The 27,675-nt window shown below is 32.8% G+C and overlaps 1 protein-coding gene, 1 long non-coding RNA gene and 1 pseudogene across 2 annotated transcripts; 2 read left to right on the forward strand and 1 right to left on the reverse strand.

Annotated features, from left to right (window-relative positions):
- Positions 1-408: 408 nt before the first annotated feature.
- LOC120120829 lies at positions 409-1,041 on the reverse strand. The gene is made up of 2 exons (XR_005515937.1): positions 769-1,041; positions 409-568 (listed from the first exon to the last, which is right to left on the reverse strand). It is a non-coding gene; the product is annotated as an uncharacterized LOC120120829 (long non-coding RNA).
- Positions 1,042-5,940: 4,899 nt separating this feature from the next.
- Positions 5,941-7,652, forward strand: LOC120120828 (annotated as a pseudogene).
- A 4,095-nt stretch (positions 7,653-11,747) lies between these two features.
- Positions 11,748-15,689, forward strand: LOC120120825 (probable GABA transporter 2). Its single transcript, XM_039140360.1, has 7 exons — positions 11,748-11,894; positions 11,969-12,199; positions 13,852-13,949; positions 14,455-14,641; positions 14,797-14,927; positions 15,004-15,240; positions 15,318-15,689. Exons 1-7 carry the CDS (start codon positions 11,810-11,812, stop codon positions 15,594-15,596), a joined length of 1,248 nt encoding a protein of 415 aa, XP_038996291.1. The 5' UTR covers positions 11,748-11,809; the 3' UTR covers positions 15,597-15,689.
- Positions 15,690-27,675: the final 11,986 nt, after the last annotated feature.

Consider the following 27,675-nt stretch of genomic DNA (forward strand, 5'->3'; position numbering starts at 1 on the left):
ATTTTTTTTATTTTTTTATTGTATTTCATATTTTATATAATTTTTTCTCTTTTTTATTATTTTTTTCTTTAACTTATTCTTTTATTTATTTATTTTTAAATTTATTTATTTAATTTTTTTTCTTTGTTTTTTTATTTTTTATTTTTTTATTATCTATTTTGATTTATTATTTTATTTATTTTATTATTTATTTAATATTTAATTATTATTTTTTTATTTAATTTGAATAGAATTTTTTAAATTTTAATTTGAATTTTGAATTTTCGTAATTAAAAAAATCAAAAAATTAATTGATACCGAAAATACTGTTCAAATGTGTTAATCATTCCTTGATCGTAAATAGATTCTCGAACTCGACATACTTCTAATAAAATACATATAAATAATATTGTATCCGACCAACATAAATTCGTTTTAAAATAATCGATAACAACTCTAATCAAATTAATCAAGTCGAAACTCAAATTTAAAACCTAACCGAAAAACGGTAACAACACAACAACTCAAAAATATGATGCTTTAAAAACGTGAACCACCCCATCATAGTGATCGCCTTCTTCGTCCGGTGCTGTCAAAATAGGACATGATCAAAAGCAACATATGGATTAAAAAAAATGGAGAAGGGTTTCGGATTTAAAACTCAGATCAAGAAATTGTGAAAAGAGGAGATTCGAAAACCATAAAACAAGAGAAAAGGAGTGCGTTCGAACCTAAAAAAGGAAAAAATAATCAAAACCATAACCCAAAAAAACGAAAAAAGAACCTTACCTTTCACAGTGGAAGACTCCCGTCTTTGCTTCATTGGAATGAAGAACGCCTCTTCATCAACCAAAGGCATCAAGTTTCTTTTAATCCTAAGCCTAGGACCGATTTTGTGGGGTTTTTGAAGTTAGAAGAGTTAGTTTAGACTTTTATGTTTGTAAGAGGGTCGTTTAGGAGTCATCTAACCCTTCATCAGCACCGATCCGGTGGCCGTGGCTTCTCTTTTAGCCATTTCTCCATAAAACGAAGAAAAGGGAAAGGGGAGTAGAGATATGCGGCGTGAGGAGAAAGGCAAATGAATCCTAGTTTTTAAGCCTTTTACTGGTATTTAGGGTTCAATCAAAAGACCCACACATTTCTCAAATGGGCCATTTTTTTAACCTTTCAAATTTTAATGAAGTTCATTTCAGTCTTGCATGCTTTAGTGTTTAATTTTAATTTCAGTACATATATTATAATATATTCATATTAGGTTTCTTGTTTTTCTGGTCATGTTTACATTTGTGGCTTTAGTTTACTGTTATTTTAATTTAGTCATACTTTAATTTTACTTAGTCATATTTTAGGAAGCTTATTTACATTTGTTCATTTGCATTCAAACCTTTATATTTAATCTTATCTAATTTTCAGCATTATTAATCTTCAATTCGTTAGGTTCCTATAGCCATATTTTGTTTATCCTTCATTCTGTTCCATCATTTTATTTTATTTAGCCCATGTAATTTTTTTGATATTTGTATTTTGACTTGTCATGTTGGTACGTTCACATTTTAGTCCATTATATATATATATATATATATATATGCGTTAAGCATACTTCATTTTGTTTTATTATTCTACGTGTGCATTATATCATACTTATATACGTAATATTTTTTAAAACCCTAATATTCTTTATATATATATATATATCCTTACATTTAATGGTATATTTCGAAGCTCTCTTGTAATTTTTCTAGAACTCTTGTCGTAGAATGGACGTGAAAAGTATAACTTGATAAAAGTAGTGTGATTCGACAGCATTCAAATGAAAAGTGAATTTGTAATAAATTAATCAATTATTCAATAAAAAGGATTGTATTTTAATTTTTGACTCGAGTCTATAATTTCCACTGTCATGACAACCTATAAGTGATTAGGTATCGATTTTGTGTGATGTGGATGTGCTTATCATTTCTCACATGTAATCGACTCTATAATCCTTTAAAATGATTTTTCTTAAAATTATTTGAAAAGACGTTATTAGGTATTTGACCTACCTAATCCAAAGGTCGATGGCAACTTTAAATTTTACATTAAACAAATATCCAAATTTCCTAAAATAAATTCTTAATTATTTTAGATTATTTATTTTAAAAAAAGGTTACGACACTGTGAGCATTAAATTTTGATTGGGGCTCAGACATTAGGCTCGAATTAAAGGCCATTTGAATAGACCAAACAAATTCACTTTCAACCCAATCCGACAACTACCTACCTTGTCCAAGGTCCAAACAGTTGAAAAGTTGGATTCAATTTCAATCGATGAATCCCCAGATGATGGAAGTTTTGTTTCTTTCATTTGGACGCTTTGAGCTTCTAAAGGAGATCGGCACTAAAACCTTTCTTTTGTTCAATGGAAATAAGGTATGATTTTAGAAGTAAAAGAATGAGTTATAATTTTAGCATTGGAGCTTCAAATCTATCAAAGAGTTTTTAATAGTATAAAATGAATCGAACTAAATTTTGTTGATTTGAATTTAAAACTCGCCTATAAAGTTAAGTTGGATTATTACTTTGTTTGCAGTGTACGATAAATGGCGCCTCCCTATACGTAACCAGTGACCACATTCGTTTGATCCAAATTCTAGTCAAAAAGTATCGAAGGGTATAATTATGGCAGGCACCCAACTAATAAGGTACATACTTGCACAGTTTACATGACATGCATGCATACACAGTTTGACAAGAAAAAACAAACTGGTCCCAGAATTTCCAATTTCTAAGTTGATAAACTTGATCCAAATTATACATGCAATCTTATACTTTGAAGTCCAATTTTTTTATTTTCCGAATAACCCAAAATTTTAATTCGACTCTAACTCGAAAACCGAATTGATAATTCGAATGGACTCGAAAAACTCAAAATTGAAAAAAAATATCAAGTCGACTTTTACCCTGTTGTCATGATGTCATATCTATTCAACTTAGCAGCATACGATTAATAATTATGACCCTAGGCTTACACTAACACTAAATATCATTATGAAACCCACAATCAAGATTTAAAAAGGATCCCTTTTCTTCTTCTCCTTTTCGAGTTGTTCCACACACTTTTCACTTCTTAACCAAACGATGTTAACCATCTAGAGCACTACCATGATGAATCATCAATTATAATTCTCCATCTAAATAAAAAAAATCGTCTATAATAACCACAACCCAAATATTACCCAAAATTTCACATAAATGTTATTCATGTCACACAAGATTTCCGTCTGTTCCATCTTCTTTTAGAGGATAGGTCAAAATTTGAGAAAAAAGCAACTCGCCCCACGGGTAAGACTAGGTCCATACTTTTGAAAGTGTTTGATTGGCGACCTATTTATGGTTGCTCGTGTGGGGTCGGAGTTTGAGTGTCTTCATAAAATTCAAGCCCCCCATTTGATGCGTGCAATCTTTAGTCTTTAATGTGGCACATGATTTCTCCCTTTGAAGGATAAAATATCGTTTACATTTGTTGGCCGGGAAATAGTCTTTCTTGGATATTCGATTGTATAAAAAGCTTCATTAGTTATCGGGTCCCGTATATTAGTTTTTGGTGATCTTGAATAAAAAAATTAAGTTCCTAATAATTAATTTAAATTAGTGTTTATATTTGTGTATTTAGTCACGATGTGTTTATTGTTATTGTGAACACAACTGATGATATTACAGTTAATGCAAATATTGTAGTTATGAATTTTTAGTAACATATGTTATTGTGGACATTAATAGATCTGAATATCGCGGTTTCGGATGATTTCGTTACCACTATATAACGATCATTGTTGTGGTTACATACCACTACATAATGGTATGTAATCACAACAATGATCGTTATGTAGTAGTAACATACCATTATTTAAGTAATTGTTCCTAATAATAAGTATTAAAAAATAAATAAATTTTAAGAGCGACTTCATAGTAACAAGTATTGAAAGAAATGACTTCACAATAATAAATATTAAAAAAATTAATTTTAAGAGTATACTCATAATATCAAATATTTTAAAAAATAGACTTCTAATAAAAAAAATACTGAAAAATTAGACTTATAATAACAAATAAATATTATAAAAGAAATTGAATTTTAAAAGTATACATCTAATAAAAAATATTAAAAAAATTAAACCCCTAATAACAAGTATTGCATAAAAAAATGTTACATAAAAATATTGATAAAAATTTAAACACTTGTTAAATATTAGAAAAAAAAATATAGGAGTAGACCCCTAATAATAATATTAATAAATTGAGTCGCATGAATCAAATTATCTTAGTGGTTAAATGAATCGTTGTTGTTTCTAGAGCTCACGGTTCAAGCACCATTGACTGCAGAAGGGTGATTGAACATTTATTATCAAATAATTGAGATATTTAGAACAAATATTAATTTATAATCAATCTTAGCTTAATAAAAAAATCGAATCCATAATAATAAATATTAAAAATAGTTGAATTTTGTAATTAATATAAAACTATTTTTATAAATATAATAAATTATAAAAATTCTGGGCTCTAGAAAAATTCTTTTCCGTCGAGGCCCAATACGGCCTGTTAGCTGTTAAAAGATCAATGTCAAGCTGAATCAACATGAATTTGATCCCCCCTCCCCATTGGTTCATCTTTGTCGACCTTAGTTGTAAGGCATGACATTTCTGCCGAAAGATGGCATCAGCCAATAGGGTGAGCACCGTAGGCTAATCAGAGCAAAAAGACTTCAATGATATACATCATTAGGCCGCTCACATGTTTTCTCCATTGACAGTTTCTTTTTAAAGCTTAGATCCACTTATGTGAAACTCTATTTTCTCTATTTAACCCGAAATTTATAATGTTATATTTTAGATTTATAACTTTTAAAGTTCAAAACTTTATTTAAAAATATTTAATATTTTATCGTTCGATCAAATAAAAGTTGAATCGAATACGAAACCTTGTTAGAAAAACAAGCTCTTTCTATTTGATCCATTGTGTGTTGGTCTTCACTGTAAAAAGAGATGGTGTAACAGAGAACTAATCTTAGACTAATCTAATCCATCCATTTTTAGAGTGGGTTTGATTCAACTTTCAAAACTTTCATACAATTAATGATGCTTTTTGTTGAAACAAGTGATCGATGAAATAAAGAAAAGAAAACCTTTTCCTTTCCTAGCTCCTAGTGTCCCTTCAATAAAGTAGTATATTTTTATTTACTAGTAATATTTTTGGTGGGTCGTTAATTCAGTTAAATTCAGTGTCGGACGTTAGTCTACGTCATGCCTGGAAGGCACCACCACCACCACCACCACCGATCCAAGCCAAAAGTTTGTCCTCGTTGCTTGGTCTTTGGCATAAATTTTTTGACTTTAAAAATATCCAGTAATACTAATTAAATAATGGGCCAGTCGCCTTCCCTACCATGACCTATATGAGGGATTATATCTAATGGTTTCTTCAACAAACCCAAAGGTCAGACTCAAATTTGCAGACAAATATTTCTCCAAAAAAAAAGGCCTTTTGTTCTCTGCTCGACCCTCCTTCCTCCTGGTTTCAACCACCCCTAAATTCTTCCAAACTGATTGTATCGTAAACGTTTTTGTTTTGGGGGAGAAAACAGATGCTTCAACATTAATTTTGGTCGTCTTTGAAACCGTTTTTTGGTCTGTTCTTTGAGGTTTTAAGACAGCTTGGTGATTTGGAAGTTTTTCTACAGTTGGGTCTTATCCTTCTTAATTTTCTCTCCTTGAAATTTGGTCTGTTTTGGGAAATTTGGAGAGATTTCAAATCTTCAAGCGGCCATCTGTCACTGAACTTTTTCTCTTGTTGGCAGTTTTAGCGCTGAAGAAAGATTGAGGTAGTTGCAGTGGTAGTAGGGATTTTCACGAGAAATTTGGGTTTTTTCACGAGAAAGTGTGAAGGGCGCTCTCAACTGCTTCACTGATTGTTTATAAAGCCTTTTGTTTGTTTTCTCTTACATGTCCTTGCCGTGTCTTTCACTATGAATAATTCTGGGGCAGCTGTTGAAGTCACAAAGGATAGAAATGGAACTGATCAGATTCTGCTTCGGAATCCTCGAGGAGCATCTGCAAGGGTCAGAATCTTTGTCTCTAATTTTGATCTTCTTTTGTTTTCTAGTCTTTTTTCATAGTTTTTAAGGTATCTGGAATATTGAACAAGTTGAATAGGTTGAAGAACAGTTTAAGATGTTTGATTTTAGTTGTCATTTACCCTCTCAATCAAACTGCAATTTGGGGTTAAATAATGATATTTGTTGCCTGAAATCTCTTCAGGTTAGCTTGCATGGAGGACAGGTTCTTTCATGGAGGACCGACCGAGGTGAAGAATTGCTATTTACAAGTAGCAAGGTAACATTCAAAATCCACAGTACTAAGTCACAGTATTTGTATTATGCAAATATTTATGGTACAAGTTGTCACCTGAGCCATTTTTTTTTTGTGTTGTAGGCAATTTTCAAGCCACCGTATGCGTTCGGGAGGGATACCTATATGTTTCCCACAGGTATTTAGGATCCAGTGCTTATATGCATCGGTTTTTCTATCAGTCTGTATGCATGGTTGATAGGTTTTCTTTTGAATTTGCTAGTTTGGTCAGCGAGGATCGCTTGAGCAACATGGGTTTGCCCGGAACAGGACCTGGATCATCGATGAGAATCCACCACCTTTGCATCCAAATGATTCCGACGGAAAAGCCTATATCGATTTACTGCTAAAGCCATCGGAAGACGATTTGAAGATCTGGCCACACAGGTTGATCATTGATCTATACCTTCCAGTTTCGAATTTCGCCTTAGAGTATATTTGACAGCAGATGGAATCTAAGCTTGATATCACGCATCAGGAATATTAATTGCAAGCCTTTTAGTTTCTCAATTGCTTATCACACTATTTCTCCATCTCTGATATCAGGTACATATGTTCTTATGGTAAAGAAAGTAAAGCACTCAATCATGGGAAACATTATCCTCTAGATATTATGGTATCTTTTCTTGTATACTAATTAACAGTGAAGTGAGGGTAGAAGGATTGGAGACTCTCGACTCTCGACAACCTATGCCAAAGGGAGCGCTTCCGAACAAGGAGATGCCTTAACATTCGAATCTGAGGTAAAGCTTAGGCCCTCCTTTGAACGAAAAACCTTTTCAGTTCTCGGAAAGTATATCGGTTGGTTGATAAACTATCATGCTGGTGCCAAGATGTTGTAAAACAAGCATTTTGCAAGTAGACAGAGTAGGCGTTTATTCCTTAATTTTTTATTTGTAGATCGACAGAGTTTATCTTGGCTCAAGAGATGTCATAGCGATATTCGACCACGAACGAAAACGAACCTTTTTTATTAGAAAAGAAGGCCTTCCAGATATTGGTAAGTTTTGAAACCTCTTCAATTCAATCTAAAGCATGTGCTGATTAATGGCATCCTGGTAGAACCAAAATGGCCTTGATGTCAAGTTCTTTGCATTTCTGCAGGTGTTTGGAATCCATGGGAGAAGAAATCTAAAGCCATTGCCGATTTTGGGGATGAAGAATACAAGCAGATGCTTTGTCAATGGTGCAGCAATTGAAAAACCAATAACATTGAAGCCAGGTGAGGAATGGACCGGCAGACTCGAGCTCTCGGTTGTCCCTTCAAGTTAATGACAGCAAGTATTCAATGTTATTGGTTTTTCAATTTGTATTCAATTATATATATATACATATATGATACTAAGCTAATAATAATATTCCCCAGTGATAATGGAAGTGTAAATTCCTGGAAGTGGAGATACGTTTTAGTGTTTCTCCGTTATAGCAGTGACATTAGTTGTTGCAAAAACATCTGTGTAATGGACTCTGTAAATCAAAATTGACAATGTTAGCAAAAAGAAATGATTAAAATAGATGTTATTTAGTCTCTTTTCTGTATGCGTTACCTGAAAAAACGATGCAAAAGATGATGTTTAATAAGACAATATGGGACAGCCATTTTATGTCCTGCGTAATGTCTTATATTCGTTTAATTTTATCGATAAGACAAGAATGTTACAAACAATATATATAATTTACGACATTCATTTTAAAAATCAAGATAACAAATATAAAGCGATGTGAATGGTAAAATGAAATATTTTTTAAAAATATATGAGTTTAAGCAGTTACGTCTATAAAATGTATATGTTATCAATTATAAGAAAATTAAGAACGGATATTACTCTAAGTGTGTGATATGTGTCACATCATTCATTTAAGTGATGCACACTTGTTTACATTAATAATATGTATTATCGTTAGTCAATTAATGATTCATTTAATATGGAATAATTTGATCATAAATTATAATGTTGAATGTAATATTCTACAAAATTTAAAATCAAAATAGTTATTTATACAAAATTAAAATCAAAATATTATTTATACAAACGTTAAAGGTAATTTTGTGATTATACTAAAGAAGTTAAAATAATTACTCATTTATCTATAGATATAGATAACGTAATATTTTACACTTATAATCTTATAAGATACTGTATAAATAACTTTTATAGTAATAATCGATTGTATTTCTTGTTGATATATATAATGATAAAGTCAAAAAAGTTAAATTACAATATTAATTGTATTTTAAAATGATATTAATATTTTCAAAAGATAATATTAATTTTATTTTCATTTTCTATTTAAATTTTAAAAAAATGTGTCAGCTGGCTCGACCAGTGTAGGTATGTAACAGGGATTTCCCTCCAAAAGAATATTAATTTTATTTTCATTTTCTATTTAAATATTTAAAAAATGTGTCAGCTGGCTCGACCAGTGTAGGTATGTAACGGGATTTCCCTCCCTTTTTGCATGAGCGGTGTGGTCTTAAGTGGCCAATGAACGTGATTAGTAAGGTAATTTTTAGTAATTTAATATGATTATAAAATAATATTTATTTGTTTAATTTTTTTTATTAAGTTTTAAATGATTAAAGTAGTATCTATTATAATGTTCTTAATTATTTGACAATGAACGCTCAATCACTTTACTGCAGTCGTTGGTGCTCGAACATGTAATCTCTAAGATAATAATGATTCATTTAACCACTAAAGTAAATTAGTTCGTACCTAATTTTTTTTATTTACGGATATATACACATTCTACATACTTAATTGTTGATTCTTTAAATTTTAAGAAAATATATTTTCTTTTATTAGTGTAACCACATAGTATATTCTGATTAATAGATTTTTAAATAAGCTTTACTAATATTCATTATAAAATTACGAATATACAACAAACTATATTGTAAAACCTTTCTTTCTCCTTTTATTAATATATAGTAAAACCTTTGGACTTTGCTTCTGTGTAGATTCTTCACAACCAGACGAAGTGAAATGTGTGTGAAGACGGAATCATATAGTAAAAATCTGAATGACATAAGCTAGGCATTTAAAGTTAAATGTGATATCTTATTTAACAAAATATATAAGAGCTTACTCTTTTTTATATATGTTATAGAAGGATGAGCACGAACCGATTTGATAGGTAAAATATTTTTTTTTTCTCGATTCAATTTGATTTATTTTTTGAGATAAAATTTGAAATTAAATTCAACTCGAGTGGATCTAAAATAATATATTTATCAAAAAATTTTTTTATTCAATAAAAATGTATTTAATTTAAAAAAATATATAAGGATATTTATATTCCTAAATATAAAAGGTAAAATTTTTTTCCCGGATCGAGTCAAGTATTTTTACTCTAAATCCGAACCTAACTCGACCGAATATAATCTCTAAAAAATTAAATCTGAACCTGATTTTTTTAAAATACTCGATTCGATTGAGTCGGACCGGATTGAGATCGGCTGGATTCAAATTCTGTACCCATCCCTCATTATAGATAATAATCGCCACCCTGCTACCGAAAAAAAGGTAATCTAACAGACAATGGCAGTAGCAGAAGCATTCCCTATCCCTAACAGTCGCATTATTGCTACCGCATATGTGAACTGAGACTGCTAAAACCTAGTGATTGGAAAGTAGGAGATATCAACAAACCAGAAATAATCATCTGTAAGAAATATCAACAAACCTGAAATAATAATCTGTATTGGGCTGATAAAATCCGTCTATTTTGTAAAAAAAATAATTTTTTTATATAATTTAATTATTTTTTATACTTTTTTATAAACATTTTTTTCCTAAAATTTTATAAATTCAAATTTTCTTATTATAAATTTTGAGGTCCGATCATGATCAAGAAGGTAAGCAAGTGTCTGGCCATCAGTTCCAGCAGCAGCCCAACATGCCAACCTTGTAGTCCCGAGTGGTCTTCTTTTGATCAACCAGTCTTTCAGAGATTCATTCCCTTGCAGACTGAAAGCACGAATGCAGACCCAATTGCATTTGTTTCTTTTCACACAAAAGATTTTCGAAGCACTACAAGCAGTTCATGTTTCCCTCAATCATTTTGTATTGAGTTGATTTTTCAATTTTATTTTATTCAAAAGATTTAATATTATATTTCATTAAAACAAAACGAATGCGTGAACTTTGATAATGATATCACACTAAATAATGAGTAAGCGTTAAACCCCCATGTCATTTTTGAAACCAAAACAGAGCAAGAACGTTTCGGAAAAATAGCTTAATTGAGAAACCACTGTTCTTCTTTCGTGGAAAAGGAAAGATGGAGGTTACAGCAGCAAAAGAGAAGTGATGAAAACATATGGGATTGTGGGAGTCCCCTCTATGATTCCCATGAATTGGCTTCAATTGGCCATCTCTTGGATAGGGGCACCATGTCCTTCCCATATTCAAATATTCCAGGTGGAAAGGTGCAATCTTCGTAGTCGTAGGGTATGGTTGTTTGTTCCGGAAAGTTGCGAGATGGACGCTTTCGATGACGAAGATTAAACGGGATCGGAATCAAAAGGATAAAAAGGTAACAAACTTATACAAAAATCCCTATGAGAAAGGAAGAAAGCAAGGGAAGGGAATATTGGCAGTAAAAAACTCTTTTGAGTTGAAAAGAAAACTGATATGAGAGAATCGTGCAGGAAAATCAAGGAAATGGCAGTACAAGAAACTGCATCAGTTGAAGCTGCTCTTCACCTACTCTTGTTATTTTGCCTGATTGTGTTCAATGCAACTTAATATCAATCCCAAGTGATTAATACAATTTGATGTTGGGTTGGGACTTTTAAACACAAAACCCAACCTCCTGGAATGACGAGTTAACTTCAACTTCAAGCAACTGATGTAATAAATTTATTCAATAATTGCAAACCCAGAGTTTATTTAATTCAAAAACAACTACACAGGTAGATGAACCAATCATACAAAATTCTCAAGTAGCAGCTATAAATGAAATTGCTTCATTAAGCTTCAAGACAGTTATGACCCCTTTGGTAAGTTACAGCGAAGAAGAAAATAGTGATACAAAAATCAACGACACTATGATTGAGTGATATAAACAGAGTAATTACGGCACGTTTCTGAGAAGTTTCGTCCAAGCAATCAAAACAGAGCAGAAAACTTTCAAAAGAGAGTAAAATTTGAAGTGATAATATTGTTGAAACAAATGCGATGGTTTATCTATTGCAGTCACTCATATGACTTTTGACACCACTCAAACTACATTCTTTTAGCAGCAATTCATTTTTGCTTGGCCAATATATTTTTGAATTATTTAGTTATTTAAAAATAAACTGATTTTTTTTTTCATTTCTATAAATATATCATAAAGGACATTGCAGCTGTATAACCCTATTGAAGTTTAAAACTTCACTATAAATATATTATTAGTATTCGCTTCGCTCATTCAACGCCTTCTCCTTCTCCAAGAAAATGGCTCACCCGCCGCAACCGGACTCGTTCTCAGAGTCCCGTCTAGACTCTGACGCCGGAGCTGTCTTTGTTCTCGAATCCAAAGGTGAGAAACAAAAGCAATGAAATTTCAATTTGGCGGATATATAGTTCTCTTTTGTTTTACGGTGAAATATACAGGGAAATGGTGGCATGCGGGGTTTCATCTGACGACGGCGATCGTGGGACCGACGATCCTGACGCTACCGTATGCATTTAGAGGGCTGGGATGGAGCCTGGGCTTCCTGTGTTTAACGGTGATGGGATGCGTGACGTTCTACTCCTACTATCTCATGTCGTTGGTGCTGGACCACTGTGAAAAAGCTGGTCGCCGTCACATACGCTTCCGAGAACTGGCCGCCGATGTTTTAGGTAACAATAACAAACCTCATCATCTTCAACCTTTTGGGACTATTCCTTTTTGTCAAACACTGCGGAAAGCGTTTTCACATATGCGCATCTTCTTGATGTTTGCCTTTTCCTTCACATATCACTTGTAGTGGAATAAGGAATGTTACACGTGTTGCTTTCGACGCCGGAGGTTTTTAATAAGTTTTCCTTTAATTTTATTAGCTAGTCGTTATTTATTTTTGGTTTTTTATAATAGTTCATATTTTTATAAATTAAATTTATAGTCATTATTTAGGATCATATCCAAATATTAAATTGACACTTACATTACTATAAGATCAATCGTTTTAAATAATTTATAAAAATAACATAGTTTTTGTTCACTGTAGAATATAGATTTTATATCAAAAGTCATGATATATATTCTTTGAATGAATCATTTGACAAAATTAAAAAAATATTAAATAAATCAAGTTTAGATATTAGATCAACTTATGAGTAAAACTATACATAAGTTAAATGCGTATTTCAAGTAAGGTAAGAAGTTTAAGTCTTTTCATTTGTAAATAGATCAAATTTATTTAAAGGTGTCACTCTTATAATAAACTTTTCAAACCAAAACTGGGTTATCAGTCAATATATTAATTCATAAATGTCAATAGGGTGTTCATAATTTAATTAAATCGAATTAATCGATCGAACCAAAATTTTGGTTGATCGATAAGTCGATTAATTTTAGGTTAGATTGGTTAATGGGTTTTTTCAAACTTCGGAGATCGGTTAATTCGATTTGAAATCGGTTAGTTAATGAATTAACCGCAATTATTAAATATTTATATATTATTTAGCTTTAGGATGTTTCAACTTTGGTTTTAACTGTTAATATATAATATATATTACTTATAAATTTCAGTTAATTCGGTTAACCGATCAATTAGTCGAACTTAGTTTGATTCAATTAAGTTTTTTTAGAAAAAAATTCCGTTCGGTTAATGATTAAAAGAAAAAAATTCGGTTAATGGATTTTGGTTAATTCGTTTCAGTTTGTAAACCGAATTAACTGATTGAACACCCCTATTAAGATTTAAAATTCCTAACCTTACTTCAAAGATCCAATGTCCCATCTTATTAGATCAAATAAATTATTAGTTATACACATCTAAATATTAATACATAAATAATTTATATAATTTTATTTCCTCTCTAATTATTTTATCATACTCTCCAAACCCATAAATAGGGATAAAGCAATGATAAAATTTTAGAGATAAACATATATATAAAAATTAATTAGAATCCTGAGTCATCATTGTTCACATATTATATATAATTCAGTATTGTTTATAAGATCAATTTTTAAAACAAAAAATTAAAGAAAAAACACATGTCACTTTATCAAGATAATAATATGTTTACTTTTTTAAAACATTTATACATATATAAGATAATTACATAATTTTTTTAAATATTACAATATGAATAGCTTTAAAGATTTAAAAATTATAATTATTCTAAAATTATATTGTTATATATATATATATATATAAAGATATTTAACTAAGTTTATGTTTACATAATATCATCAACTCAATTACAGTATTACAACTACCCGTAAAGACACGAAACTCAATCAAATAGGGTTTTACTCTAAAGCTTTGATCATTATATTGCAGGATCAGGATGGATGTTCTATTTTGTGATATTTATTCAAACAGCCATTAACACTGGGGTTGGAATAGGAGCTATTTTGCTTGCAGGGGAATGCCTCCAGGTATATATATATATATATATATGGTCCTTAAGGACTAAGTTAAAAATCTTATATTGGAGTTAGGACTGAATCATAAATTTTTAAAACCAAACTATAATTTTGAATTTTTGGGAGACCAAGCCTTGTCTACATATATCCTATTCATTGCAATAGCTTCTCACGTAACATCCAAGGCATGTCAATTGTCATAAACACCGAAAAATTTGGTATTGTTCTAAAACTCCGCTGGTTTGGACAACTTTCTTAAATTTATCCCCTAATGTAAACATGTTTCTTCAATTTTTCAAGTTTGATGGGTTGTAAGGGACCCATCAAACTGTTTTTGTTCCTATAGTAATTAAAAGCTACCATCAATGTGTTTGCTCAAGTCAATCCTCTACCACTCATATGTCCCATCTTCTGGTGGTAGGTTAGATGTTTGGTTTCTGTTTACCTTTCTGCCCTTTAATTTGTGATACAAAAAACTGAATTGGTTCTCTAATTCTGTTTATGTTAATGTGGTAAGATCATGTATTCGAACCTTGTCCCCCACGGATCGTTGAAACTGTACGAATTCATAGCAATGGTAACGGGGGTGATGATAATTCTGTCTCAGATGCCAACATTCCATTCCCTCAGACATCTCAATTTTGCTTCTCTGGTTCTCAGCTTGGCCTACACATTCCTTGTGGTTGCTGCTTGTATCCACGCAGGTACACATACCATTCACCTATATGTATCTTTCAATGCTGGTCCCAAGGTGGCCTTATTGTTAGATGAATACACTTTAATATTTAACCCCAGTTTTGTGTGTGCGCTTAAAGCTTAACCATTTTCGGACTTGAATCAACTTCTGTTAGCGCTTCAGGTCTGTCTGAAAACGCCCCTCATAGAGACTATTCATTGGAATCTAAAAGTTCATCAAGGATGTTTAGTGCCTTCACTTCTATCTCCATAATAGCTGCCATTTTTGGGAATGGGATTCTACCTGAAATACAAGTACATTTCAAATTTTTACATGAATCTACATATTGTTCTTGGTTTTTGCTTTCAACAGGATTGTGTTTTGATACAGGCAACACTGGCTCCACCTGCTACAGGGAAGATGGTGAAAGGACTCGTAATGTGTTACAGTATAATTTTGGTTACTTTCTACTCAGCTTCAGCTTCTGGATACTGGGCTTTTGGAAACAAATCCAATTCAAACATTCTCAAGAGTCTAATGCCTGATGATGGACCAACCTTGGCCCCAACAATCCTCATTGGCCTTGCAGTTATCTTTGTTCTTTTGCAGCTATTCGCCATTGGCCTGGTATGACATTGTTCAGATGGAAAGATTTGCATGATATCTGAATTCTGTTTTCAAAATAACATTTCTCCAATATACAGGTTTACTCTCAAGTTGCGTATGAGATTATGGAAAAGCAATCAGCTGATGTAAAGCAAGGGATGTTTTCAAAGAGGAATCTCATCCCCAGGCTAATTCTTCGGACTCTGTATGTTGCATTCTGCGGTTTTATGGCAGCAATGCTACCCTTTTTCGGTGACATCAATGGTGTCATAGGTGCCATTGGCTTCATCCCATTAGATTTCATCCTCCCCATGCTTCTCTACAACATGACCTACAAGCGCTCGAAATCGTGGCTCGCCTACTGGATCATCTGTTAATCATAGTCTTGTTCACCGTGTCGGGGTTATGGGAGCTTTCTCCTCTACCAGGAAGTTGGTTCTTGATGCCACCAGTTTCAAGCTCTTTAGCAGTGATGTGGTTGATTAAATCATATGCACAAAAAGCAGTAAACAAGTCTGAAACAATCCATAGTTTAAGCCCTTTTGGCCTGCCTAAAATGTACAATGATGTCAATAAGGTGCTGCGTGGGGCTGAGATCAGAGGAAGCAATGTTCCTCGACAGAAAGGATTTTGTCTTTAGAAAATAGCAGAGGTGCAGTTTAAGGAAGATTGCTTGTGCTGGTATCTTTTACCAGTAATAGTATTACGGAAAATGTTTAATCAGTGAAAATCCAAAGTTTGTTCACAATCTATACACCCTTTCAATCAAACGTTTTATCCACTACAAAGATAAAATGGAAAAATGTCACCCAAATTGAATGGTCCAAAATGAAGAGACCGTGAGCCCTTAACGCTCTCTTTTCTTTTCCTTTTTTGGATCTTTTATGGTAATTGTTATCTCACATCTTCCCATATATAAAAAGCCTTAGTTTAACTCGGTTCAACGGTAGCACTCCGCATGACTCGTTGGAACTCAAATCTTTCAAACGTCAGCTCGACTCAGCTTTCCATTAAAGAACCATGTCCACGCCTGACACCCTTCCTCCACCTGTTTCCAAGAAGCAGCCTTCCAAATTCTCCCGTTCCATCCTTAAACTCTTCAAATTCATGTTCAAGTTCAGACAAAGACCGAGTCATTCGGTTTTGTGGCTGAAACAAAGATCGATCGAGGAGTACTATGTGATTTACGACAAGTCGGGTGCGCTCACGACGATCCCCGAGGTTCCCGAGATCGATTGCGGAGGGATTTTGCCGGAGATTAACTCGTTGGTTATTGGGAGAAGCGCATCAGAAAGATTCACTGCTGCCTCCACCGTTGGTATTTCATGTGCTTGACGTACAAAAATATTGTATATATGAATAACGACGATGTGGTCAAATAGTTTGTGCACATTTTGATCATATTTTTTTGTTTGTCTCGTACGATGCATGTTTTCTCTTTGATCATCATCAGCTCAATCCATTTAGGGTTACAATCAAGCTGATCCACTCAATTTGCTTTATGTATGGAGTTACAGTTCAAGATCCTCCATTATCCTTTTTTTGGGAGTATAAAATTTGTTTTTTAAACTATTCTTCCGCACTGATATATCACTTATTTACCATAATCATCCTTTTTATATCCTCATATGAGAAATTGTCCTCTTGGAATTAAGTTAACCCAATTTTAATATTTTGGATTATTATTTTATAATTAACATTAATAATATTGAGAGTTATTCTGTTGATTAAGGGCTGGTTTAATGAATTCGCTGGATTAGTCTCAAGTATTCAAGATGTTTTTAGTTCTATGAATCCTTTAACGATCCTGAATTTTATAAATTTTCTAAAAGCTTTCGGTTCGGTAAATGATTTTACGTATAGTGTATTAGACGGTGTAGATTACAAAGAATTGTCTTATTTTAAAGGTTCAAATTCAAATAATTAGTGTGTTATCAATATATTAAAGAAACTTTATACTATTTTATAATCCCTAAATTATTCAAACAAAAATGTAACTATTTTATATATATAAAAAAGGCAAGCAATCTTTATTTATTTAGACTCACGCACGCACACACACAACACACGCACACCCACACACACGCACGCGCGCGCACACACACATACATATCATTATCATGCACTGTTCATTTATATCATTTCTTTTAATAGCCCTTGGTACATCATTGAAAACGTAAGATATGTGAGTGCATTAAGATTGTGCACTAATGATGTCACCACAGCTAGTATAAATTGCATTGAAGTACCACATAGAATATGCACCAAAGTGTCACATAGAAATGTCCCGAAGGACCACATAGATATGTCCCGAAGGACCGCGTAGAAATGTCCCGAAGGACCACGTAGAATTCTCCCGACGGACCACGTAGAATTCTCCCGACGGACCGCGTAGAACCCTCAACTCTTGGCATGCCAATTATACCTTTAGCTCTCATATCACATACTTTTGGTATTTACCATTTATACAGTTCACATATTCATATAATCACGTAGTTCAATATCACATAGACATATAATCACATAGATCCTTGTCATATAGCTTATATCACATGTTCATATAATCACATAGGTCAATGCCACATAGCTTATATCATATATTCATGTAATCACATAGGTCAATATCATATAACATGGAATATAATCAATGCATGTTCACATAATATCAAAGGAAAAACTATGCTTATATTCATATAATCACATAATCAAAACATTGGAAATAGACTCATTGCAAGTCTTCTTTCCATAAGACTATATATAATAATATGTACTCACCTTAGCTTCACTTAGTCAAGAAAAACTCTTATCTTTCACTTGCTCAATCTTATATCGTCAATTCGTCAGGAACTTGCTTTTGTTCGATAACTACATAAATATACAGTTGATATGAATATTGGAATTCGAATCACTATTAATCGATCATCAATAACTTAAGCCAAAAGAATCACTTAATTCACAATTTCATTCTGAATAGTATCGGTATCCCAGGCACAGTACCGATACTTACTCACTATGGTATAGATACTATACTTCAGTATCGATACCCATTCTACATTCTGGAATTTCATCTCTAAAAATGGTACATATACTTATCCATTAGTATCGATAGCTTTAGTATCGATGCTACTCCTTTGGTATCAATACTCTTTTAAGGATTCATCAAATTTTACCTTATGGTATCGATATTGTTCTTCCAGTATTGATACCCAAACCCATATTTCCCTATTTTTGCTTTGAAGTATCGGTACTGTTCATCTAATACCGATACCCTTGCCCAGAAATCATTTTTTTCATTTCAAAAATTTACCAAAACTCAGCTAAAACCCTCACTTTTAACTCCTTTCAGGCCTTTAAACTCCAACATACTTATCAAGACTAACTTATAACATTTTAACACACTTAAACATCCAAAATCCCCATAGAACACTTGAAATAAAAAAATCATACCAAATTTTCAATATATCTCAAATCCATTTCTAACACCTTAAACCTCTTATTTTAACTTATGACAAGTCAAATATAACTTCCAAATCCAATTACTAACCCTTTCTCATCAATTAAAACCCTTTTTACTTAATCACCCATAATTTATCCATCTTTTAATTTTTTACTTCTCTTTAAACTTTCTCAAGCCTTCGTAACGTTTCAAGAATCAAAACCAATAAAAAATTACAAGAATTATCTGACTTAAAAGAACCTCACCTTAGCCAAGAAGCTCACGGTGGAAGAAGAAGAGAAATAAGTCTCCATATTTTCTTTCCTTTTCTCTCATCCTCCACATATATATAATACACCCATAATGAATTTTTTAATTCATTTCTTGCTAAAATACCTTTTCATCCTTCCATCTTTCAATCTTTGCTAATCAACCTACACCAATAATTTCAAATTAACTCTCTAAACTTTTCAAATTTTCAAAATTAGTCACGAAGTTTTAAAATCTTACACTTTAGTCAGTATCCCGGTTTTTGGGATGTTACAATTGTTACCATCAACATTCATATTTTGTTGATGTCTAGTAGTTTTTCTTCGACGACGGTGAAATATTCGTTTTATTTACAAATCGAAAGGCTCTAGCTTGTTGTTGCTACGAGGCATAAACTATTGAAAATAAAAAGAATTAGTATCTAAAAAAAGAGAAAATAAATAAGTAAATAAAAGGAACTCTAATGTAAATCAATGCTTCTCGACAATGGCACCAAAAACTTGATACTACGAAATAGTTACAACATTCAATGCAAGTATACGTGTCGTAAGCCAAGTAATAAAGTGGAAGCTTAGAAAGCTTCGAGTGTTGAACCCACTGAAAGTAAGGCTAGTTACAAGAGAGTCTAATGTGAAAAAAGAATATTTGATGTTTTTAGGTAAACAGAAAGAAATTTGAAGAAAACAAAATATAAAAAACCAGGTAATGTTGCACCATTATGGAAAGCACGAAGTCAATTATCAAGTAGAATAAAGTGATAAATGATAGTTCTCATATCAACTATGCAATCAATACTACTTTCATGTGTCTAGCAATGATTTAAAACATTTTATTAACATTAATCAATCTTCACTAATTAAGGTAATCAAACTATTAATGTGGCTAAACAATTGGCAACATGATTCTCAACATGCACAAATGCTACTAAGAAAAACCAACACTGACAAAGGTACACGACATATCAACAACATCTATTTCTAAAATATCATCAATAAATCATGCATTGAAATTACTAATATTTATAATAGTAGTTTTAAAGAGTAACATCACATGATCATAGTATTAACACATATGCCGAAATGGAAAACTTAAACCAAATATCATCCATGAAATTCATAACATCCCAAAGCTAATTGCTAATCTCCTATCTCAAGTGAACAACAAGCTTAGAATGGTGATCTTGATGACTTTCGATGTTGCTCGGCGAAGCTTTTCAAATGCTACAACACTTCCCTGGTGTCGTAACCAGTTTTCGTCCGGGCACGAAATATTTATTACTTGACGGGAAAAATGATGTGAATAAATGGTTTTTTAAAAATAATTTGTGAGTCGCCATCGGCCTTTTGGGTCAGGTAGGTCGAATACCTAAAAATTATCTTTTAACAGAATTTTTAAGAAAACATCAGTTAAAAGATGAGTTGATCTGCGTTTATAACCAAAAATTATTTCTTTTTAATAATAAAAAGGGATTCGTGGTCGGTTACGTTTAGGGAAGGATTAGCTACAACGCCCAAAATTGATACTTTTTAATTATAAATTGTCTCTATTATTAGAAATTTAAAAATTCAAAATATATTTAATTTATAATCCTATTATTTCAAAATTATATAAAATATATTTATTTATTTAAAAATATCAGAAAAGGACTTCTAGGTGCCTTAAGACAGTTCTTTTCTTTGATATTAATAAAATTAAATAATATTTTTTTTATTAATATTTAATTTTAAAATACCAGAATATGACATCCAGTTGTATTAAGACTGCCCTTTTCTTCGATATTGAAAAATAAATATTAAAATAATTTATTGAAAAAATATAAATTATTATTTATTCTATATATATTTATGACTACATAATATTAAAAAATATTTAAACAAGTAAAATTAAAACAATAAAAATACAATTAGAACTATATATCTAAAAGTTGTAAAATAAATGAAAATATTTAACTTAGTGACTAAATTATAATAAAATTAAAATTAAATACCTAAATCATAATTAATCAAAATAGGGATTAAACATATCATTTTCCTTATTTATTAATTTGGTGACTAAAATAAAATTATATAAATTCATATATCAAATTAAAATAAATTAAAAATATATACTCAGGATTAAAAAAATAATTATTAAAATTAAAGGACTAAATATGATATTTATCCTAAATATATTATTAATACGGTTAATGGCTAAAATATAATAAAATAAAATTTAAACATTAAATTAAATGATTAAAAGTTAATTTTAGTGACTAAATTGCAAAGTTACAGACCTATAAGGGTTGCGGAAAGGGTTTACCCTTTCCTAAATTACACAGATACCCTCCCCAAAACGACGTCGTTTGGGGAGGGTTTTAAATACCCTAAACGCCTGGCCCGAAGGGCCAAGCTTCCCCATTTGCATCTTTCCTTTCTCTCTCAAAAATGAGAGAACCAGAGTTCTCTCTGGTTTCTCTCTAGTTTCCCTCGCCGGAGGGAAACCGGCAGCCATAGGCCACCGTACTCCGCCGCCGGCCACCGGAACGGTGGCCGGAATTTACAAAATACCCCCCAAAGCGTAGTTCTAACCGTCCTAATGCCCGATATAAGGTTATTTTAACCTAAAATCCCATAATATATCGTAGATCTACGATTTTCACCTTTGGCGTTTCGGTTCTCCGATGACTCGTGGAGGCTCTCACGGCGGCGATTTCCTCGGTAAGTCTCTTTTTCTCTTCTTTCGGTTTGTATTTTCTGGATCGTTGGTGTAGCTCTTTTCTCTGTATCTCTTTTTTTTTTCTGTTTATTGTTGTCCGTTTGTTCTCGGTTTTTTTTCTTCTTTCTTTGCTGGTTGTTGGTTGCCTCCTCCTGGCTCTCCTCCTTTTTCTTTTGCAGATTCGGTGGTGGCTTTATAGGCCACCACGACGTTCGCTTCAGACCGGTCACAAAGGGGTGAACCTCGATGAGTCACCAAACTATGGTGGTGACTCATCCTAGAGTGAAGACGTGTGCGGCTGGCGTTCTGAAAGTGGAGCTTCTGGAGGCTTCAGCGGCAAGGTGACGTGGTACTGGAGTGTCGACGCCGCGTGGCAGCTGGAATGGCTTCAGAGGCGGCTGGAAACCCTTGAGGCGGCGTCGCACGGGGCTAGGGTTAGAAAACCCTAACTAAAACCCTAAATGTTTTAGGGTTTCTATCTGGTTTGGGCTTGTAAAATGGGCCTGATTATTGGGCTCTGGGTTTTGTAATTATTTATTAAATAATAATAATATATAATATAATAATAATAATAATAATAATAATAATAATAATAATCAAATGAATCAAATGAAAAAACTAGTGTCTTCAGCTGCCCCTCTTTGCTCATTCTTGTGTTAACGAGAATAGAGCAAAGACGAAAAGACAATAAGTTTTTTTTTCATTTAATCTTCACTCAAAAATATTGAACAAGTTCTTCTTTGGGATTAGTTCTTCTCATTATGAACTTTTCCACTGGGGATGACAATTTATCTTCTTCTATGATGTAATCTAGAAAAAAGTTGAACAAATTCTTCTCTTTCAGATGAGTTCTTCTCATTATGAACATTTCTGGAAATGTTGATGTTGATCCATCTACTTCTGTGATAGAGTTAAACAAAAGGTTAAACAAGTTCTTCTCATTATGAACTTTCTCTGGAAAAGTTGATGTTGATCTATCTAATTCTGTGATAGAGTCATGCAAAAGGTTGAACAAACTCTTCTCATTATGAACTTCTTCTTCCTTCTTCAGATAAATTCTTCTCATTATGAACTTTCTCTGGAAAAGTTGATGTTGATTAAACTAAAGTCGAACAAATTCTTCTCATTATGAACTTCTTCTTCTTTCTTCAGATGAGTTCTTCTCATTATGAACTTTTTCTGGAAAAGCTGATCCATCAAGTGATGGATTTGCAAAGGTTGAACAAATTCTTCTCATTATGAATTTCTCCTTCCTTCTTCAGATGAGTTCTTCTCATTATGAACTCTACCTGGTAATACTGAATCATCTAATGATGAATTCAAGTGAAAAGTTGAACAAGTTCTTCTCATTATGAACTTCTTCTTCTTTCTTCAGATGAGTTCTTCTCATTATGAACTTTTTCTGGAAAAGCTGATCCATCAAGTGATGGATTTGCAAAAGGTTGAACAAATTCTTCTCATTATGAATTTCTCCTTCCTTCTTCAGATGAGTTCTTCTCATTATGAACTCTACCTGGTAATACTGAATCATCGAATGATGAATTCAAGCGAAAAGTTGAACAAATTCTTCTCATTATGAACTTCTTCTTCTTTCTTCAGATGAGTTCTTCTCATTATGAACTTTTTCTGGAAAAGTTGATCCATCAAGTGATGGATTTGAGCAAAAGGTTGAACAAATTCTTCTCATTATGAACTTCTTCAGATAAATTCTTCTCATTATGAACTTTCTATGGAAAAGTTGATGTTGATCTATCTACTTCTGTGATAGAGTCATGTAAAAGGTTGAACAAACTCTTCTCATTATGAACTTCTTCTTCCTTCTTCAGATATTGAGTTATTCTCATTATGAACTCGAACTGGTAATGCTGATCCATCGAATGATGGATTTGAATCTTTGCTAAAATCTTTGAAATTCCTGTCAAATTTTAACATGGATGAGAATGAATGAAAATGCACCTATTTTTGCAAATGCCTAAATATGATGCATGAATGTTTATGCAATCTTCATTTGACTTTAAAATGGCGAACTTGGTTTTCCTCCACTTCATCATTTATTGTCAGGGTCACCTCTGGATATCAGTGTAGCAACTTATACTATCAAGCTTTCATTTCTGAAGAACCATCTGATCAACTTGTATCTTTATGTCTTCTTTGCTTCATGAAAGTCTCAGAAGAATTGTTTCATTTGTGGAACTCTTGTCGTAGTCAGAACTATGACTTTGATGCCCCATCTTGTCTTGGATAAAACTAACTTTCTTTGCTTGGAGTTGTGCAGAAATCTGATAAAACTTTCATCTTTGAAAAGAGAATCTGTCATCTTTAAAAAGGGAATCTATCATCTTTGAAGAGAGAATCTATCATCTTTAAAAAATGTAGATGTAGATATGTTTGACTCAGCAGGGAATAATTAGGAGAGTAGAGTCTGTTCTGATTTGACTCTTGAAACATATCACAAGGAGGATTTATCTTAATTCCTTTTATATCTCCACATCTAATCCAATCTTCGAATACGGCAACTTGGACCATATCATGTCGAGATGTTTAATAACAACCTGTCGTTCAACCTTAGTTGGTGCCACTAGTTTCTTGTTGTTAAAATTTCTGCTTCCCTTCTGTGGAAAGAAATCTTTATCATATCTCACTTCTAATCTTGGGGTTGAAGAAGACAAAATTCATCTTGGGTCAATAAATGAAAACCATAGGATAACAACATTGGTTCAACACCATAATCATTGGTTCGTAAAACATTTGACAACACATTCATCATCTCATGTGGCTTCTGCTTGGATTGCTGGTCAAGAAAATTCTTTGCACGGTGTTTAAAACTTTTATATGATGTCACAAGACCATTTGAGAACAAAACTCCCTGGGGATTCAAGTGTGATGTTGGTATGACCAAAAAGTTGGTCAAATTCACAAGATATGCTAGCGTTGAATTGAATAGGAGACACTAACTGATCTTGATATCATCTCGGGCAAAGACAAATGTGATACTGATCATGCTTTCTTTCATAATGAGAATTGTAGGAAGTAGAAACACTTCAACTATAGGATCAATGTACAGGAAGATATTCGTGGAATTCTTGCTGCTGGGGATGAAACACTCATGATAGATGAAAACTCAGTTTATCTTGGCTAGCAATGATGATCCCAATAACAACGGGAATAATAGTAATGTAAGTGAGTCGAATCTCCCTTTCCAATGTCATCAAGTAAACAAAACTGATGTGAAAAACAGCTTCATAACCTCAACAGTATGGTTGAAACTAACTGACAAGAATCTCAAAGAAATATTTTCAATTATCACTGACACACAAAAGGCCAAATTTAATGTTGAGATCTTAAGGAACTGAACTCTGGATCGAGTAGTCTGCCTGGGGACCATCTTTATCCATGCAATCATGATGTAGTTTATCAAAGAACACACTGTCATGTGGTACATGGTTTAAGAAGATTGGGTATTTGAAACCATACTTGCTGAGTAGATTTTGTTCAACAACATGATCATAATATAACTGCTTGATGAACGAAGTAATTATGTATAGTCAGCTTGACTATCACTGTTTCACCATTTTAATTCTTCACACCTTTCTGTCTTATTGGAAATATTTGTTCAAGTCAATGATCTTGACACATGATGATATGGGCCTTCAGCATGCCCCAATATTTAATGATATGAGTGTTCAAAATACATCAAAATTCTTCATTCTGATTGAAAGGGGCTTTCAGCATGCCCCAACATTTGCTGATAGAGATGCTAAAAGTATGCTCAACATTACTTCTTGTTGAGATGAGCCTCCAAGAATGCTCAAATATTCATATTGTTGTGAGCCTTCAAAATGCCCCAATATTCTATTTCTGGTGGAAATGAGCCCTCAAAATGTCCCACATGAAACATTTCTGTCTGAAATGGGCTTTCGAGATGCCCCAATATTATGCTTCTGGTTTACTCTCAATGTCTGTTTGACTTGAATATCATGATCCCCACGAGGTCCAATTTTGACAATACACTGTTGTAGGTACTTGTGGATTTATTCGTGCCCCAAATCTGTTTATCTTGAATGTTCTCATTATGGTGTCACTAAACAGCAGTGTTGTCAAGTAACTGGAGTAATCCTCTTTACGTTGTCACAAACTTAAGAAGTACTCACATTCTGACAGAAACGTCTGAGATATGTGTCTTCTGAATGAGGTGTCCATTTTCTGTATCTGGAGGGATTTATTCATACAGAGAAGTATAAATAACTTGGTAATCCATTTCAGGCTGACACAGTGGCTTGTTTTCAGTGAAGGCTATTTTTAGAATATACTTTTCTGAGGTCGAGAAACCAATTTATGTGAACAGTAATCTGATACAACAGCAAGACTACATATACAGTGGTACAGGCTTTTGAAAAATCTGCATCCATGTAACATGTTGATTCTGATAACAACTCATTTGATTATGAAGTGATCTTTTAGAATGATTTCACAGATATTGATAGTTCTTCTGATATCGAGGGAAATCCTGAATTCTGATTCTGATGAGGAGAATAAACTGTTATACTTGACAAAAATGGGATTCTCAGAGGCTGAGGCTTCAATAGCCATGGAGGGATGTGGTCCCGATTCATCAATTGCAGAGTTGACAGATTTTATATGTGCTGATCAAATGGCTAAGGCTGCTGACGTACTTCTTCCAGTAGAAGGTAGGAATTCATTATACAATGACCCCAATTACAAGCAAAGGCGAAACTTGGGCTATGATTTTTGAAAAGGAAGAAGCAGAGGAAGCTTGAAAAGAAGCTTCTTAATGAAGACGATCATGCAGTTCATCTTTTTAATTCCAATGATTGGTTTTGGGGTTCCTACCGAACCAGATCAGATAACTCAAAGAACACTTCCAGAAGATGCTATTAGGTCTCCTTATTTCTACTATGAGCAAATTCATCTTTCAAATCCAATGATTGGTTTTGGGGTTCATACCAAATCAGATCAGATAACTCAAAGAACACTTCCAGAAGATGCTATTGGGTCTTCTTATTTCTACTATGAGCACATGGCACTTGCTCCAGTTAATGTTTGGACTGGAATATCATAGTACTTATTCGATGTAGAGCCAGAATTTGTAGATTCGAAGCATTTTCATGCTACTACACTGAAAAGGGCTATAATCATAATTCTGCCAATTGAGAACAGATTTTCTCTTATTCTGCTTCCTCCATATACTGATGCTTTTCCATTGACAAAGAAATGATGGCCTTCCTGGGATCCAAGAACAAAGTTGAACTATTTATAAACATGTACAGGAAGTGCCAAATTGACAGAAAGGATCTGTAAGGCTCTTGAAGCTTATGACAATGAGCCACCTTCGAGTGTCCAGAAGTATGTTCTTGATGAGTGCTAAAAATGGAATCTGGTATGGGTTGAAAAGAATAAAATTGTTCCACTTGAATCTGATGAGGTGGAAATGCTTCTAGGTTTCCCTAAAAACCATACACAATGATCTGTATAGAGACATGTTCCATGGTGGTATCAATGTCCTGTCTCTTTTCTCTGGGATCAATGATGCAGAAGTTGCCTTTTATTGTCTTGGCATACTTTTGAAAACAGATGTGCAAGAACTGAATGATGATCGGTTGGAGCAATTGATGAGTAGATTTGTCGAATTCAACCTTGTTGTCGATTGCATCCAGTGTAACAACCTTACTGGAAGAAATAAACATCATCAGGATGAACTAGAAGATTTTTTTTTGTTGGTGCATTTTCTTGCAATGACTGCTACGACAACTCTCTCTTCAGCTGCTCCAATATATCCCACTCTTTTCGAATCATGAAATGGTTTAGTTGACAGTAAAACTGGTCATCTTCAACTTTTGGAATCCTGTAACCAATGTTACCCTATATAAAAGGCATACAAATGTAGAATTTGTTCCAATGTCTTATTCTGTGCCATATGTTCTCAAATTTGAATTCAGCAATCTTCTGAAGGACATAATGAATATCATCTTGACAAAGAAAGTGATTGACATAGAAGAAGTAGCAATGATGTATCAAGACTTGAGCCATTATCACGG

This window comes from Hibiscus syriacus, unplaced genomic scaffold, assembly GCF_006381635.1.
Source record: "Hibiscus syriacus cultivar Baekdansim isolate YM2019G1 unplaced genomic scaffold, ASM638163v2 tig00110348_pilon, whole genome shotgun sequence".
NCBI lineage: Eukaryota > Viridiplantae > Streptophyta > Magnoliopsida > Malvales > Malvaceae > Hibiscus > Hibiscus syriacus.